Source organism: Nerophis ophidion, linkage group LG25 (assembly GCF_033978795.1).
Source record: "Nerophis ophidion isolate RoL-2023_Sa linkage group LG25, RoL_Noph_v1.0, whole genome shotgun sequence".
Classification (NCBI taxonomy): domain Eukaryota; kingdom Metazoa; phylum Chordata; class Actinopteri; order Syngnathiformes; family Syngnathidae; genus Nerophis; species Nerophis ophidion.
Window position 1 is genome coordinate 21,276,841 of NC_084635.1, and position 18,283 is coordinate 21,295,123.

Consider the following 18,283-nt stretch of genomic DNA (forward strand, 5'->3'; position numbering starts at 1 on the left):
TTTGAATCATCTCTTACATTTAGTTATTAAGCACATTGGACTTTATTTTGCTCAAGATATTGTATGAAATAAAGTTAAATAAGGATATAAGTTACAAATCTGATTTATATTGTTTCACAGCAATACTGTTTGTTTGTCGGATTATATCAGTTCCTTATTTTACACTATTTGAACTTAGCTCAATATATAATGAAACACTGCAATGTCACACATAATAACAGTTTCACCTTTATGTTTTTGTGTGATTTTTGTCTTACTCTAAAACGTTTTTATGTCTGCCTGTCCAGAGCTTCCCAGCACTCATAACAATCTGGTAAAAAAAAGTGCAGACTTTTTTGTGAACAATATCCCGGTTCAGTCAATATCAGTTTTTCTCCGTGCTAATTATGTTTTACCCAAGACGTCTTGACCAACTCTAACTCGAATGCATTCAATAGTATTGTATCTACAGTCATATGTTTTAAGTCTGATGTGACGATTACCTGAAATCACCAGAAGATATATTTTCATAGTCCTTTGTTACTTTAAATGAACATTTTTATTATGACAGTCTGCCATCCTGATGCCTTTGAGATCATGAGTCACCTAAGCTGCTGTACTTTGTAGTAGTGGTATACGATAGACTTGTTTTCATAGAGCCGCTGCAGCGAGTCTGACCGATATTGTGAATGGCTGCTTCTGCTTCCTCGGATGGATATTTCCCATGCCAAAAAGATTTATTTTTGTCTATTTCATTACCATGTACTTTTATTCAACTATAGTAACAGAGTGCGGTTTGTGAGCTGCTTTATGCTTGCTCCTTTAATCGAAACATCCCAGATCATTTAAACTTTTGGACTCAGGCTAGTTATTTTCTCTTTTTTCCAGCGCAAGAAGCATCATATACCATACAGGGACAGCAAACTTACTCGGATACTTAAGGACTCTTTGGGAGGCAACTGCAGGACTGTCATGATTGCTAATGTCAGCCCATCATCCAAGTCGTATGACGACACTCATAACACACTGAAATATGCTAACAGGGCCAAGGAGATCAAGTCCACGGTATGTATTAAACTACTGTGTAATGAAATGTGTTCTCTGATGCATGGATTGCCAAATGTTGTCTTTTATTTGCCTACCTATTAGCTGAAGAGCAACGTTGTAAGTCTGGACAGTCACATTGGCCAGTATGCAGTCATATGTGAGAAGCAACGGCAAGAGGTAAAAAATATATACTGTCACTGACAACAATTCTAACATTGGTAATCTAAAAAAATATATATTCTAAGTATGTAGTTGTGTTTGACTGTGCCTTACTGTATCTCTTTGGACAGATTGTACAGTTGAAACAAAAACTAACAGAATATGAGAATAAAAATGTGCCGTTTGGCTCCAACGCGATGTCTTCCCAGAAACAAGCAGACTTTAAAAGGTAAATGTCGTTTTTGACTGTTTCATACCATTTATGTGTCAAACTGTATTAGTAGGATTTATCGTAGAAAACCAGTTTGGTGCTGTAAGTTTTTTTTGCGTTGCAGGAATCAACCAATATGTAGAGCAGGGGTGTCCAAATAGGGTCATTTTGATATTAATACATTTTTATATTAAATTGGATATTTAAAAACCAGTAGAACACATATATTTGACTCAGAAGCATGTCAGATTTGTTATTAGCATCAACAATTCAACTTGTTCTCAATGCATTACACATTTTTGCCCTTTTATTTAATTGCCGAAACATTGCAAAAACAAAACTACCAAATTATGTTATGTGTTTCAGCTTGATATTAATTATATTCATATTTTGTTATTTTCGGGACACTTGTGAAGTGTTCATAGGGCTGTCAAAAATAACACGTTAACTCTTGTGATTAATCGCAATTGCATTTATCATGTATATACGCAGATTAATCACCCAATTTATTTTGACTGTACACGCTCCTTTAACCTAATCAAGGATGGTTACCTGAAATGCGGCACAGGTTGTTATATGGTCAATGATCAGGTCATTGCATATGTCAGTGCAAAAATGAGTGAGGAGACTGACTGCTCGGCTCACCATCATATTTCACTCCAAAATAGACTTAAGATAAAACTGTAACCAAGTTTTGAGCAAATAAATGGTGTGCATCTAAGTAAAACATTTAAAAAGTGTTACTGATTGACATTGCGACAATAGAATTGCAGTTGTGTCCAAATACTGAACTCTTTTTTAAAGGTAGTTTAAATTATACAAGCGAGTAATAAAGTGTGATTAATCATGATTAATCCAAATTCAAAAATGTGATTAATCTGATTAAATCATTTGACTTCACAGCAGTAGTTTTCAATGAGCATAGACAAAGATTTCTCCAAATCCAACACACAAAAGCCTATCCAGTCATCTTAAAGACATACAATGGCGTTTGTCCGGTACTTGTACTGGGGGGGGGCACAGAAAAGTTGAATGAGTCTCACTCCCACACATTTCATTCACTGGCATCAGAATTCACAACTCGCACAGTGAGAGGCTCTGAATAGAGCATGCACGCTTCTCGCACTATTAAAAATTCAGCAGTCTAGCAAGGCCACAACATCTCCTACGTCACTGGAGTTTCACTGAAGAGTGCAGTCACATTTCAGCAACAGCACTCCAGTATTTTTTTACTTGCATATTGATTTCCTCTCTCCTGCATTGGGTTAATCATATGGATAACTTTTTTTTAAATACTAAAGATACAGATCATCATAGCCTTTGTTTACCTTCTATTTTTCACAAATATGACTATTTGAATGTAAGGTCGGTCTTAATCTCCCTCTTCTCTGGTAAACTTACTAATGCAGAACTTTGAAAGTCAAAGCCTGGTTTTTTTTACGTCTCTTTAGGGTGTCAGAATCCCTGCGGCAGATTTTTTCGAACCGTGCCCAAATCAGGAGAGAACAGCTGGATCTGGAGAGACAACTGAAGGAGAATGAGCTGCGCCAGAGGTACATTGAGGAAGACAACCTGCAGGTCCAATATATCTCTGCAAAGGAAAAGACTGACAAGGTAGCGAATGCTTACGCTGCTTTCCAGATCCCATCTTCCCTGCAGGAAAACAGCTGCTGAATCATCATTTTGCTTCATCGTTCTCTAAAGTGGTCTAGGCCTGTAATTTACACCACAACAGGACCGGGTCCTGCTCTCCAGGTCTTGGCTATTGGCGCCAATCAAATCCATTCTATATTCCGCAAAATGTATTTGTATTTGACATGAATAGCCCGTCGTTTTTATTGGAGGTTTATTTTAACAGTGTTAGTCACAACTTAATAATTTTGAGAAATGAGCAGCATGATGGAACAGGGGTTAGCGCAAGTGCCTCACAATATGAAGGTCCTGAGTTCAATCCCAGGCTCGCGACCTTCTGTGTGGAGTTTGCATATTCTCCTCTTGACTGCGTGGGTTCCCTCCAGGTACTCCTGCTTCCTCCCACCGCCAAAAACATGCACCTGGGTATAGGTTGAATGGCAACGCTAAATTGGCCCTAGTGTGTGAATGTGAGTGTGAATGTTGTCTGTCTATCTGTGTTGGCCCTGTGGTGAGGTGACGACTTATCTGGGGTGTTTCCCGCCTTCCGCCTGAATGTAGCTGAGATAGGCTTCAGCACCCCCCTGCGACTCCGAAAGGGACAAGCGGAAGAAAATGGATGGATGGAACTATTATTCGTAATATTTAGCTTGAAAGCCTTGTTTGTCATCAAAGTGTCATTTGACTACAATTCCAAGCTTTTTGCTGATGGTCGTGTAGCCCATTTCAGCCATATACAGGTTTACTGTTATTTCCCTAAGGTCACCTGCCATAGCTTTGATCTTGACCAATAACACGTAAAGCAGTCTGATTACAAAAGATTGATTCTGTGAAAGGTGCCTCTTAAACACTTAACACATTAATATTTTGGGTTAGAGCTGAGTAAAAAAACTATTATTTGATCAAATATGGATCAATATTTTTTCAAATTTTGCAATATTGATTCACATTGATGATATAGATTTCACCACGCGCCCTGGTATTTTTGTTGGCAAAGATTTGCACCGGCCTCAGGCGGTTGGTTAAGGTGCCAGAACGTTATGATAATAATCAGTAGTTTGTGTGTATTATATTGGTAACCGAAAGTCTTGTAAGATGACCACTGGTATGCTAAAATTTTACTATGAAGAAGGGACAGCCCCCTTTAATCTTTTGTTTTTACATATCCATCTTCTTGCACGAAGCACTGTCATCATATATGCCAAAAAACAAACTCAATTACGACATTCACAATAAAACAAACATACATTACATCCATGTCAGACTGGGCGGCCAAAAAAGCCTCTGAGAAAAAAAGTTTCCAAATTTTCTGTTATTGGTTTGCACTTACAAACAATACCTTAATGTAATTTACAGTGATGTAATGTTGCTGTACAAATACACATTCACTTCTATTCCTTTACTTCAAAATTATACTTTGTACAGTTCAAGATTAAAACTTTCCAATCACAAATTTGCTCTTAAAACCTCTTAATGGTACAGGGATGAAATAAAGTACATTTGTATTTAGTAATAGTTGAGACTCGAATCAAATCATAATTACCGCATTTTTCGGATTATAAATCGCTCCGGAGTATACGTCGCACCGGCCGAAAATGCACAATAAAGAAGGAAAAAATCATATATACGTCGCACTGCATTATAAGTCGCATTTTGGGGGGAAATTTATTTGATCAAATCCAACACCAAGAATAGAAATTTGAAAGGCAATTTAAAATAAATAAAGAATAGTGAACAACAGGCCAAATAAGTGTACGTTATATGACGCATAAATAACCAACTGAGAAGGTGCCTGGTATGTTAACGTAACATATTATGTTAAGAGTCATTCAAATAACTATAACATATAGAACATGCTATACGTTTACTAAACAATCTGTCACTCCTAATCGATAAATCCCATGAAATCTTCTTCCTCGATGTCGCTTCTAAACAACTCTGCCAACTCCAAAGGTATGCACTGCTTCCTCTTGTAGTTTTCTGCTGCAAATTTCACTACGTCCTACTTGTAATCTGCAGTACATGATTTCCTTTTCGGTGCCATTTTTGTTCAGCCCTTTTCAGTTTTTATAAGTTAACGCCAACGTTGAAACGATCCATTTTAATAGCTACGGCAGTAGCATATAGCAGTTAACATCCCATGACCCACATTGCACTTCTGCCATGACCCTCCCCCGCCCAATTCTTATTGGTTGACGTGTGTGTGACGATTGTTGACGTGTGTGTGACGATTGCTGACATTTTCTTCGTCTCTTCCGCGAATGAGATAAATAATATTATTTGATATTTTGCGGTAATGTGTTAATAATTTCACACATAAATTGCTCCGGAGTATATGTCGCACCTTTCCAGCCAAACTATGAAAAAAACTGCGATTTATAATCCGAAAAATGCAGTATTTATTTAGAACCTTATGAATTTAAATATAATTGATTTAGGAAATTGGCAACAATACCCAGCCCCTAAATAAGTGTACTTTCTTAGAGGGTCAGGACTAGGCTTTATAACGCGTATGTTGGTGTCAGAGTTGTGTCAGGTTGGTAGGGGATCGATACTTATTTCATTCAATCAAATACTAAATATATAATGTTTATATAAATGTTTTTTTGTAGATTTTTTTTCCTCACCAGAATAAACCCACGTGTTGTTAGGGGTGTAAATTTACAAAATGAACAGGGGGGCGAATGATTATTCCCCACTCTAGTTATTTTACTATTAGCCTCACAAACCTATGATAATATGTCAAACAATGATAGTAAGATATGTGTTGTTCTTTTATGTTCTTAGGCTACTTGCAAACATGAGCGGAAGATTGCAATGCTACGCACTCAGCAACAGCACATTTGGAAACGTCAGAAGGAAAAAGAAATACGCTTTCAGGAAAATGATGGAAGGCTTCATCGTGTCGAGAACGAGATAAAATTGTTGAAGTCAAATGATCAGGCTTCTGAGGTTAGTACAACCTTACTATCACATCCACTGGGACTGAACTTGTTACCAAGGTAACCCTGGTTCTCTGACAGAGAACAACTTTTAATTTATCATAATCCATTCCAAATCACAATGGACAATTTTGTTCTTTAACTTGATGCAGCAGTTATTTTTTTATAGAGGTTTAATGTAAGATGCATCGTTTAAAACTTGTTTGTTTGAGAAGGTAGGCTGTGTCTCTACTGGTGTCGTGACTGTCTTTGTTTTCTTCCCATCTGTTCTCCCAGTAATTAGAACCGTGCTCATTTTATTTCTCCAGCTCACACGTGGATCACTGAAGAGAATAAATCAATACCCTTTACTCGTCCCTCTCACAGCAGCCAGTTACCTAAAACCGTGTTCATGTTTTTTTTTCTTCTTTATCCTTTCTTCCAAGAACTGATCCAGAACTATGACGCACTCAACGGTCAAATGTTCCTCGCTGCTGTTGTTTCGTAGTTTTCTTGCGTCAGTCTCTAAACCACTGCCCCCTCCTCCTTCTCGCCCAGCATACAGAATTTCAAATGAAACGGAAAAAGACAAAACTTTAAGTTTTCTCTTGTCCTTACCTTTTTGCAATTTGGCACTGCAGAGTTCAATTTATTCATATTATATTTATTTTGCATATAAACTTTTGGTTTGTTGTATGAAATCGATGTTATACTTTTTTAAGGTATTGGAAAAGGACTTGCATAATCACAGACTCGAGCTTCAGGTAAATGACCTCAATCAACACATCAAGCAAATGATCAGAGTCACTGCTCTTCAGGACCAAGAAAACAAGCGCATGCAAAAGTATGTTGGTAATATAATTGTGTAATAATCTCAATTAATAAAACAATGTCTTTGCTCCTCAATGCAAATCTCATTGTAAATTTCTGTATTGACTTTTAGAATGGTGAACGTGTTGTTACCAGCTTATGGTCGACTCTACACTGCAATACGTGACGCTGGGCTGGTTACGGCCCATGATGAGGAGAAGAACCATGAGCTGGAGCAGCTTGTGCTAAGGGAACGAGGTGTGGTCTGGGCAGACCAGGAAGGAGCGGGCCAGGACGTAAAAAGTTCATCTATTGGAGAAACGACACAGGATTCCAAAGACAAAGGGAACCTTGAGTTTTGCTGCGAATTGGCGCCTGTGCTGTCATTCTCACAGCTGCTCTACCACCAGAGTAGCCCCTGTAGTAAGTCGAAATGTACACTTTATTGATCATTCTTTTACAATTATTGTAATTATTTCTCACCTTTGATGTTTCAAATATTCACGCCGTAAGAATTAACTGACGATAAACCACACTGCAGAACTACATTACACTGCTCAAATATGTATATATCTATATGTATATATATATACATATATATGTATATATATATGTATGTATATATATATACCGGATTTTTCGGACTATAAGTCGCAGTTTTTTTCATAGTTTTCATAGGGTGCTACTTATACTCAGGAGTGACTTATGTGTGAAATTATTAACACATTACCGTAAAATATCAAATATTAGTTAGCTCATTCACGTAAGAGACTAGACATATAAGATTTCATTGGATTTATCGATTAGGAGTGACAGATTGTTTAGTAAACGTATAGCATGTTCTATATGTTATAGTTATTTGAATGACTCTTACCATAATATGTTACGTTAACATACCAGGCACCTTCTCAGTTGGTTATTTATGCGTCATATAACGTACACTTATTCAGCCTGTTGTTCACTATTCTTTATTTATTTTAAATTGCCTTTCAAATGTCTATTCTTGGGTGTTATCGAATAAATTTCTCCGAAAAATGTGACTCATACTCCAGTGCGACTTGTATATGTTTTTTTTTCTTTCTTTATTGTGCATTTTCAGCAGGTGCGACTTATACTCCGGAGTTACTTATACTCCCAAAAATACGGTGTGTGTGTGTGTGTGTATATATATATATATATATATATATATATATATATATCCCCTGCTGGACTTAGCCACGATGTTGTCTCCCTGGCTCATGCTGAGCATTCAGTCAACTGTCCCCATCACTTCTAATCTGCTGATTTATAGCAATGTTAATGACTTTGTGGATTCTAGTGGGTCTTTCTGGTTGTTTTTACTGTGCAAAGTTGTTGCTGTCATTAATTACTTGCATGAGGAGCGATCACAAGAATGACATAAATGGCACATCTTTACTCACGCAGACATAAATGTCGTCGTAGGTGAGTTTGTGCACTAGGGTTTTGACGTTTTGATCATTTTGAGACGTTTTAATGTATTTATTTAGAATAAGGATTGTTTCAGTTATTAGAAAGCTGCCGAACCCTGAACTGCTTCTTTTATAATGAAAAAAGAAAGGGAAGTGTGTTGTGTCTGGGTTCAAATCAGTGCGCTCACACTAGCCAAACGTGCTGTCCTTTAGGTGTAAGGTGGGCATCTTACACCTTCGAGGGGGTACAAACTTGTGCAAACACATGGCTAAGCTGAGTCACAGAATGATGAATGCAGGGGTGTCCGAAGTGTGGCCCGGAGCATTTACGGCCAACAACTAGTATTTATTGGTACTCAACATGTTCTAAAAATGAAATCATTTATTTTATTGGTGAGGTCCAGTGCATCTGGAAAGTATTAACAGCGCTTCACTTTTTCTACATTTTAGTACGCTCTAGCCTTATTCCATAATAGAATAGATTAGTTTTTGTCCTCAACATTTTATAGACAATACCCAATAATGACAATGTGAAAATGTTTTTTCAATAATTGATCATTCATTAAAAATTAAAATCACATGTAAGTAAGTATTCACAACCTTTGCTCAACCTTTGGCAGCAGTTACACCCTTGAATCTTTTTTAATTTGATGTCACAAGCTTGGCACACCTACGCTTTGAGCCGTATCGCCCGTTCCTCTTTCCAGCACATCTCAAGCTCCATTAGGTTGGATGGGAAGTGTTGCTTTTCATCCAGGATGTCTATGTACCTTGTTGCATACACCTTTCCCTCTATGCCGACTAGTCTCCCTGTTCCTGCTACTGAAAAACATCCCCACAGCATGATACGGTCACCACCATGCTTCACAATAGGGATGATATTGGCTTGGTGATAAGCGATGCCTGGCATTCATGCCAAAGAGTTCAATTTTTTCTCATCAGACAAGACAATTTTGTTTATCATAGTCTGAGAGTATTTCAGGTGCATTTTTGCAAACTTTTTTTTGCGAACAAATGACTTTTGTCTGGCCTCTATACCATGCAGGCTCGATTAGTGGAATGCTTCAGAAATGATTGTCTTTCCGGAAGGTCTCTACACAGAAGAATGCTGTAGCTCTGACAGAGGGACCATCAAGATATTGTGAATTGCAGCGTTGTAAAACGACATCCAGGATGGAAGCCAATGCTTACCATCCAACTTGATGGAGCTTGAGAGGTGCTGCAAAGAGGACTGTGCAAAGAAAAATGGGCAAAACTGCCCAAAGATAGGTGTGCCAAGCTTGTGGCATCACATTAAAAAAAACTTGAGGCCGTAATTGCTGCCAAAGGTGCATCAACAAAATATTGAGTAAAGACGAATACCGTATTTTTCGGATTATAAGTCGCAGTTTTTTTCATAGTTTGGCCGGGGGTGAGACATATTCTCCGTAGCGACTTATGTGTGAAATTATAAACACATTACAGTAAAATATCAAATAATAGTATTTATCTCATTCGCGGAAGAGACGAAGAAAATGTCAGCAATCGTCACACACATCAACCAATAATAATTCGGCGGTGACGGATCATGACAGAAGTGCATTGTTGGTCATGGAATGTTAACTGCTATATGCTACTGCCGTAGCTATTAAAATGGATCATTTCAACGTTGGTGGTAACTTATTAAAAACTGAGAAGGGCTGAACAAAAATGGCACCGAAAAGGAAATCATGTACTGCAGATTACAAGCCGGACGTAGTGAAATATGCTGCAGAAAACGACAAGAGGAAGCGGCGCATACCTTTGGAGTTGGCAGAGTTGTTTAGAAGCGACATCGAGGAAGAAGATTTCATGGGGTTTTATCGATTAGGAGTGACAGATTGTTTGGTAAACGTATAGCATGTTCTATATGTTATAGTTATTTGAATGACTCTTACCATAATATGTTACGTTAACATACCAGGCACCTTCTCAGTTGGTTATTTATGCGTCATCTAACTTACACTTAGTCAGCCTGTTGTTCACTATTCTTTATTTATTTTAAATTGCCTTTCAAAAGGCTATTCTTGGTGTTGGGTTTTATCAAATAAATTTCCCCCAAAAATGCGACTTATACTCCAGTGCGACTTATATATGTTTTTTTCCTTCTTTATTATGCATTTTCAGCCGGTGCGACGTATACTCCGGAGCGATTTATAATCCGAAAATACGCTTGCGTAGATGTGATTTTTTTATTTATATGTTTTAAATAAATCTGCCAAAAACATTTTTAAAACTTTTTCACATTGTAATAATTGGGTATTGTGTGTAGAATGTTGAGTACAAAAATGTATGTATTCCGTTTTAAATAAGGCTGTAACATAACAAAATGTGCGCGCAAAAAAAGTGATATTATATACAACACTAGCAACGAGGTTTGTTACAAGGTCTCGTGAGAATAAAATGGACAATATTTCTCGTTTAGGGAATAGCTGTCCCACAGGTGGAAAGTTGTCTGAGGTTTTCTTTTTCTCAAATAGTCAGAAGCAATCTTCGTATGGCTATTCACTGGGGAATGAAACCACACACTAATTGCTGTACGAACACTACACACTGATAGGTAGCAAACAGAGCTAGCCTCGGCATTCCTTGCACCGGGGCTCGACTTGCTCACTCGAGGCAAGCATGGCGGCCGCACTTTTTCATTTGATTTCACAGCCAAAGTGTGTGTATACGTCGTGGTGGCAGAAGCAGCTAATTGTTTTTTTTGTTTGTTTTTATTTGTGGAAACAAGATCAACATTGTTTTCTGAGCCAACCAAGTAAACACAAAAAAACGTTTCCTTGTTCATTCTATCATGTTATAATAGTTTTTCTTAGACGCGAGTTCGCTAACAGTAATTCAAATTTATGGTTTCACTCACCTGTTTAAATTCTGCAAGACAGCAATTGTTTTTAAATCCTTTCATATGTGAAGATCTCTCCTGTGGGTAGTTGCTTACTCATTCTCTGTTGATATAATGATACTTGTAAAAAACATGTAGTTTATTTGCCGCAATGGAGGAGTATTAATTTAGTGGACCAGCTCTGGAGCACCAAAAAAATACAGTGTCAGCCAGAGGGGATCTGCTTTTGTGATCTTCAAGTAAAGTAGGGATGTGCCAATCGATCGGCCGACGATTTTTTAAATTTTTCTTTTTTTAATCCGTCCAACAAAATAATAAAAAATATTAATACAATTCCAATTCTAAACCATACCCGGTCCAGCAACCTTCCGAACAGCAATCAACAGGGTAAATGAGAGGATACACAAACACAAAACAAAATTAATCCAAAGTAATCAAACAAAAATTAGTAATATCAACAACAGTATCAATATTAATAAGAATTCCAGTGATTCAAAATCAATCATTTACATTGTCATCGCAGCCATTTCTAAAAAATAAATTAAAACAAATTTAAAAAATGAACAATAGTGTTACAATGGCTTACACCTGCATATTTCATAAGCTTGACAACACATTATGTCCAATACTTACCACAAGGATAAAAATAAGTATTATTTTAGGTTTATTTAATAGTAAAAACAAATGTATTTATTACTTTATTGAAAAAGTATGTGATCGGCCATTTATGTCTTTTAATTAAATACAAATGCCGGGGCCAGCAACTAATTTTGTGTCTCCATACACTGTGTGGAGCTGTTACCCTAGGCCAGTCCTTCTCAAATAGTGGGGCGGGCACCCTTGAGGGGCATCATAAGCACTCGCTCTCTGGTAACAACATGTGACCTGGGAAAACATGCTTTTTTTCCGTACCAGAATATGACAAAGCATATGTACTTTATCACTTACTTTCACTGGGTGGGAAACGAGGAAAGGCTGGTTAGTTGTTTCCTTTAATATTAATAACATTACAATATTATGCAGAGGTATTGTTGTAACAAGTGTATTGGCAAATTGTACTGTTTATTGTCATGGTAGAGAGTTAGGGGGCGCAAAATATTTTCTTCTTCCTAAGGGAGGCATAACAGAAAATAATTGAGAAGCACTGCCCTAGGCTAATAATAATCACCTCCGTTACAGCAAGTCAAGAGGTTTTTTTCTTAGTTTTTTAAGTATCATTATCAAGTTGCATTATCACTGAAGGAGGAGGAGACTAAACGTGTTAGTCTAAACACACAGAGTGCAAGCCAGTACCAGGAACGCTAATAGCTAAGCTATCCGCTAAGCTAGCTTGAAACAACATCAAGAAATAAGTGCTTTGTAAACTTTAAAAAGTTCAGATGGAGCCGTGTTGAAGCAAAAATTAAGCAGTTATCAGTAATATTACACATAGATTAATAACAGGATGATATATAAGTAAACATTGATTGATTGATGATATAGCAACTACAATTGGTGTATCAGCATTGTCACAGTCCATACACGACATAAAAGAGGAGGATGGATCGATCCATAAATTGGTGGTGCGATACCAAAGATAATGTTAGGATATAATCAATAAAAGAATAATTAGATTTATTGATTTATTTTTAATAACTGTTTTGTTATTTTTATTTATGATTACAAACTCAGGGAATAATTCACTGCACACAAGAGGACTTTGAGGGCAAAACCAAATGATTTAAATGAGTAGAAGATAGTAGTTTTTTAGTTATTCTGTACAGTTGACTGTGCGTTGCTCAAACCATTGTATGTAATAAAAGAGAATAAGGAAGTACTTGAGTTGATATTGTTACATTGTCAATAGCACTCACCAGAAATTAATAGAAAACTGTTACAGTTAACACATGTGATCGGTATTGGTATCTTCCAATCTCACCCGTGGGTATTTGGAATTGGCAGCATAAAACCCTGATCGGAACATTCTTAATTAGGAGGCTATCACCCCAACTGACCGATCACATACTTTGACAGATACTGACAGTGGCTTATTGAACCCGGCATTTCAAACCATATTCTGTGATTCCAAACTATGTTTACCTTTATTCTAAATTAAAACTTTGTTGCCTTATCCAAGAATTCCACAAACTTATGTCAAGTAGTTGCCATACAGGTTTCACTTGATGCCAAAACCTTGTACAAACGTTTAAGTGAAGACATGAAATGTTCATACAGTACCTAAAAAAATGTGTACAATAAGTAATCAAAAACAAAAGATAAACTCATGAATACAGTATTTAAAAAATAAATAACTGAGTGTCTGGCGGCTTCCCTTCCATTTATGTGATTGGATATACTGTACATACTAAATGGTTTTGGTTCATGTTCATGACAGCAGTGAATGTTAGGACACTGCAGTGTGCACCACCTGCTGCTGCCTTGGCATAAGAGGTATACCTTGCTCAAGATGTTGGCCAAAATGGTGTTACAGACCCAGCCAATAGGTTAAGCCTTGTTGGCACAAACGGCTGTTTGTATTTGGCAGTTATCCCGGGGAAAAGTAAAACCAGAGAGCACTCTTTTTAAGCAAGTCTTTTAATAAACAAAACCATTGTTATATTACATTTTGAAGTGTGTTAAAACATATTTAACATGGATTTATATTTTTACAGGTGCACGGATGGGAACTAAAAGATCATCCTCGATCAAAACTGCTCCATCTACAAATGGTAAAGTTTTTTTTCTTTCTTTAATTGTCTAAAATTTCTAAGTTTGTTATGAATTGAGCTATTTACAATAGAATATACTTTATTGTCATTATATTTGCATATAACGAGAATAAAGACTCCAACTTAAGGTGCGGTTGTGGGAACAAATATGGGGTAAAATAAATAACACGGGGTAATAAAGGGAAAAACTAACAATTGAAATAAACAGACTACTGTCCAATAAAAATAACAAGCAATCCTGTATGATATACAAAAGACTGTAGAAATACAAAATACTGTACAATATACAGAACAAGACAAGAGTCCCTATTTACGTATTTAGTAGGGCTATGAATCTTTGGGTGTCCCACGATTCGATTCAATATGGATTCTTGGGTCACGATTTGATTCAAAATCCCTTTTTTTTTTTTTCTGTTCAACACGATTCTCGATTCAAAAAATATTTTTTCCTGATTCAAAAGGATTCTCTATTCATTCAATACATAGGATTTCAGCAGGATCTACCCCAGTCTGCTGACATGCAAGCAGAGTAGTAGATTTTTGTAAAAAGCTTTTATAATTGTAAAGGACAATTTTTATTAACTGATTGCAATAATGTAAATTAGTTTCAACTATTATAAGAACCAAAAATATGACTTATTTTATCTTTAGGAAAACATTGGACGCAGTGTGTTGTCAAGCTTATGAGATGCGATGCAAGTGTAAGCCACTGTGACACTATTGTTCTTATATTTATTTTTTTAATAAAAGTAATGATTATGTCAATGAGGGATTTTTAATCACTGCTCTGTTGAAATTATAATGAATATTGATACTGTTGTTGATATAATTCATTTTTGTTTCACAACATTTGGTTTGTTCTGTGTCGTGTTTGTGTCTCCTCGCAATTGCTCTGTTTATTGCAGTTCTGAGGGTTGCTGGGTCAGGTTTGGTTTTGGAATTGGATTGCATTGCTTGACACTCAGCATCAAGGGTTGGAATTGGGGGTTCGTGGGTGCGGCACCGCTGCTGCCCACTGCTCCCCTCACCTCCCAGTGGGAGATCAAGGGGATAGGTCAAATGCAGAGGACAAATGTCACCCCACCTAGTGTGTGTGTGACAATCATTGGTACTTTAACTTAACTTTAACATTGTTATGGTATTGCTGTGTATTTTGGATTAATTTAAAAAAATAATAATAAAAAATTTTAAAAATGAGAATAGATTCTGAATCGCACAGTGTGAATCGATTTTTTTCCCACACCCCTACTATTTACTGTTCCTCTCTATTTGTCTCTGCGTGTGAGGGGGGGGCCTATTTTTTTTGTAGGTTTAGGAGTGGAATTGATGTGATAAATTAAGCGTCAAATTTGCATAACTGGCTGTCACATTTGAAAAATGTACGTTACAAAACATGACAAGCAAACATGTTAACCAAAAACAAACTTTCTTCTGTCCGTTTTTTTTGTCGCTGCACTTTTCCTCCACCATTGCTCCATTTACATGCCTTGACCTGCATATTAGCTGGGAAATAGCGACTTTGTTATTGTGAGGGCTAATGCCAAGGAACTACTTTTAGCAGCACCTTGCTCACAGAGACACACACGCTGTTCTTCTGCCACCAGCGAAAGTTAAGCTAGTTACAGAGCTGTTGTTGCTGTATCACCTCTGAGTTTGTGAAAGTTAATGCTGGATTACAAACCACCCGACAACATCGCTAGGAAGACGTAACAAGATGCCTGTTTCATCCCACCATTTTGTACCTGAGGAGTGCGGACCATTCTGAATTCATTATCTGAACGGGGGGCACAAGTCTGAAAGATACACCCATCAAAGTTAGAGTGGACATAATGACTGGTTTATAATGTTCATATTTTGTATTTCCTGTTATTTGTGTTTGCCCTGCGATGAGGTAGCGACATGTCCAGGGTGTACTCTGCCTACCGCCCGAATGCAGCTGAGATAGGCTCCAGTACCCCTCGCGGCCCAGAAAGGGACAAGCGGTAGAAAATGGATGGATGTTAAGCACTAGTGCTACAAAGGCCTAGTGTTTCAATATAGCATCCTCTCTAAATTTAGGCTAAAAAAAGATATGTTATGGATCATCACTTCTGCCAAAGTAGTTGTCATATTGCATGTTGTCATTAATGTGCCTGTTATTATATTGCACACATATTTACTGCATGTATTTAAAATGTTTTTGGAGGGTTTTTTAGGTGGAGTAGATCATATTCCCATTACCTGCATTGTTAGCCGCCTCTTGCTAGCAGCTTTTTCACTATTTAGAATGCACAGACAAGAGAAAGAATGTTCAAGAGTGTTCTTGTCTCACATACGGCCATTTATGCACCGAAGGATCTTTCCACATTTACCCCAGTATATTAAAAAAACATTGCATTTTCCACCAAAAACTACCACAGAAACTAATATATTCCCTAGTAGCTTGGTACTTTGTAAAGTTTCTTAAGAACTTTAGAGGTTTGGGCTGTACAGTTGAACGCTGCTTGGTTGAATCAAAAGGTGGAGTGTTTCTAAAACGTGGTATTTGGAATTTCATCCGCCATTACTTGTTTATTTCATATTTATTGTGTATTTCTATTACAACATACTTGACAACAGAGAGAAAGAAGAACAAAATAAACTTCTAGGTATTGTGGGTGGAGGGCAAAATTAAAAAAATAGATTGCAGTTCCCTTTTAATGCCACACGACGGAGGCGCCTGTGAGTGATTTGAGATGGGAGAAGGGCCCACAGCCGCACCTTGTTGTTTTTTTGGGAGAGCTTTCATGTCAGAGTCCTCAAAAATGTTTTGCAGATTTGTCGCAAATCGCTTTTCAGAAAAAGAGTAGCTAGGATCGCTAGGTTATCAATACTCATACCTCTTGCTCGGTCTTCTTACTCTCTGGCAGACCAGGTGCATTGTAATGTGTGTACAAGCGAGGGCGAACAGGTGGTGCTATAACTATTTGTGGCTGCCCATGAAAAATAATTCTATGGGAAACATTGCTATAACCCAATTCGTGTAATACAGTTAGATTTATAGCTCTGCTACAGAAATTGTGTCCTCTCCCAGAGTTGAGTCATATAATGTGGTACACAATTGATTTTATAGAGAAAAGTTATTCTTAAAGACCCTTTGGTGAAATGCAACTCAAAGGCTGTCGTGAAATATTACTTTTCAAGGGGCTGTAATTTAATTTATTGCACATGGTCTACTATGGCTTCAACATAGCACCTTGTGGTTAAAATAAAGATTTCAAGAAAAGGTTTATTGAATGGGAACACAATTTTAAAAGCACCATGGGGCTGTCACTGTTACTTTTGCATTTCTTTATGAAATATGGGTAATACACGATATCTGGTTTGAAAGTTTACTGGTAACATAAGCACAGCCTATATATGTGAAGTTCATTTTGTTGAATACCGGTTCTCCACTGTTTGTTGTGCTTTCATTGGCATTGTTAGAATAAAATATAATTTTGTATGAATAGGGACAATACAGTTCGACATACTTCCAAAACAACAATACAGTTCGACATACTTCCAAAACAACTGATACTATATAAAAACTGAGTGTTTAGCTATTGCTAATTTCCAACAATTTTCCCTCATTGGGCTTTTAAATAAATAAAATACTCTTACACACCATGAAATCAATCAAATGTACTTAAATATCCCCCCAGTGAAACTTCAGTTGAGTTCAGTTCAGTGTATTTAGTACTTTAACTCAATTACCACCGCACAATTAAAACTAAAGTATTTTGTAGAAATCAAAAAAAAAGAAGAATGTCTCTGTTTGGGAATAGCAGCATTAATCTATGAAGTTGTTAATTTTTCAGCATGCATACAAGCCATTCGGGGCCTTCAAAAGAGCATGCCAATGAAAGTATGTGTAATATAATCAGTGTAATATATGCAACCTTTATATAACTGTTGTTAATCACTAAAGTTCCCCTTATTGGTAGCATGCAGCCGCTTTTTTGTCTCTCTAATGAAATCATAACTGCCTGAATCTCAATATTTTATGTACTGACGCTAATCTCCTATTAAATTCCACTGTGCCTATGGTGTTAAAAGTCTGTGTAGTGTTGTTATGTGTATACATTTTAAAATAAGGTCCCTATATGTGGTGAATTCAGCAAATCAAAGCTTTTAGCGTTCGACTAACTGCTCTGAGGTCTGATCTCACTTAGATGTCCGTCCTTTTCCACTTCCTCAGCTCTAATGATAGGCACTGCACCATAATACAGTATGAGAAATAGCTCCACCCTGCAATTTGCTCAGCCAATCAAATAGGACCAGATTTAGAAAGGGAAGGGCTTTAAAGGGGGAATTAACACTTTGCCTGTCTGGTTATTAATAGAAACTAATACAAAAATAGACGCAGAAGGTGGCCTTAGAGGATTAAATCGTGTCCAAGCCTATTTTTTTTTTCCATGAATTTTCTCCCTCTCCTGTTTTTTTTAGTGATTTGTATCGCTATGGTTCCACATTCCTGTACATTCCTATATATTTTACTTTTCATATGTTTCCCTCTGCTTTAG

The 18,283-nt window shown here is 37.0% G+C and overlaps 1 protein-coding gene across 1 annotated transcript in view; it reads left to right on the plus strand.

Moving 5' to 3' along the window:
• The window catches only part of kif18a (kinesin family member 18A), a 55,849-nt gene that overhangs the window by 24,949 nt on the left and 12,617 nt on the right, over positions 1-18,283 (plus strand). The window contains exons 7-14 of the mRNA XM_061886995.1: positions 868-1,044; positions 1,129-1,203; positions 1,317-1,414; positions 2,848-3,010; positions 5,816-5,980; positions 6,672-6,793; positions 6,893-7,182; positions 13,704-13,760. Coding sequence (XP_061742979.1) covers positions 868-1,044; positions 1,129-1,203; positions 1,317-1,414; positions 2,848-3,010; positions 5,816-5,980; positions 6,672-6,793; positions 6,893-7,182; positions 13,704-13,760 — 1,147 coding nt within the window. The remainder of the gene's footprint in view (positions 1-867; positions 1,045-1,128; positions 1,204-1,316; positions 1,415-2,847; positions 3,011-5,815; positions 5,981-6,671; positions 6,794-6,892; positions 7,183-13,703; positions 13,761-18,283) is intronic.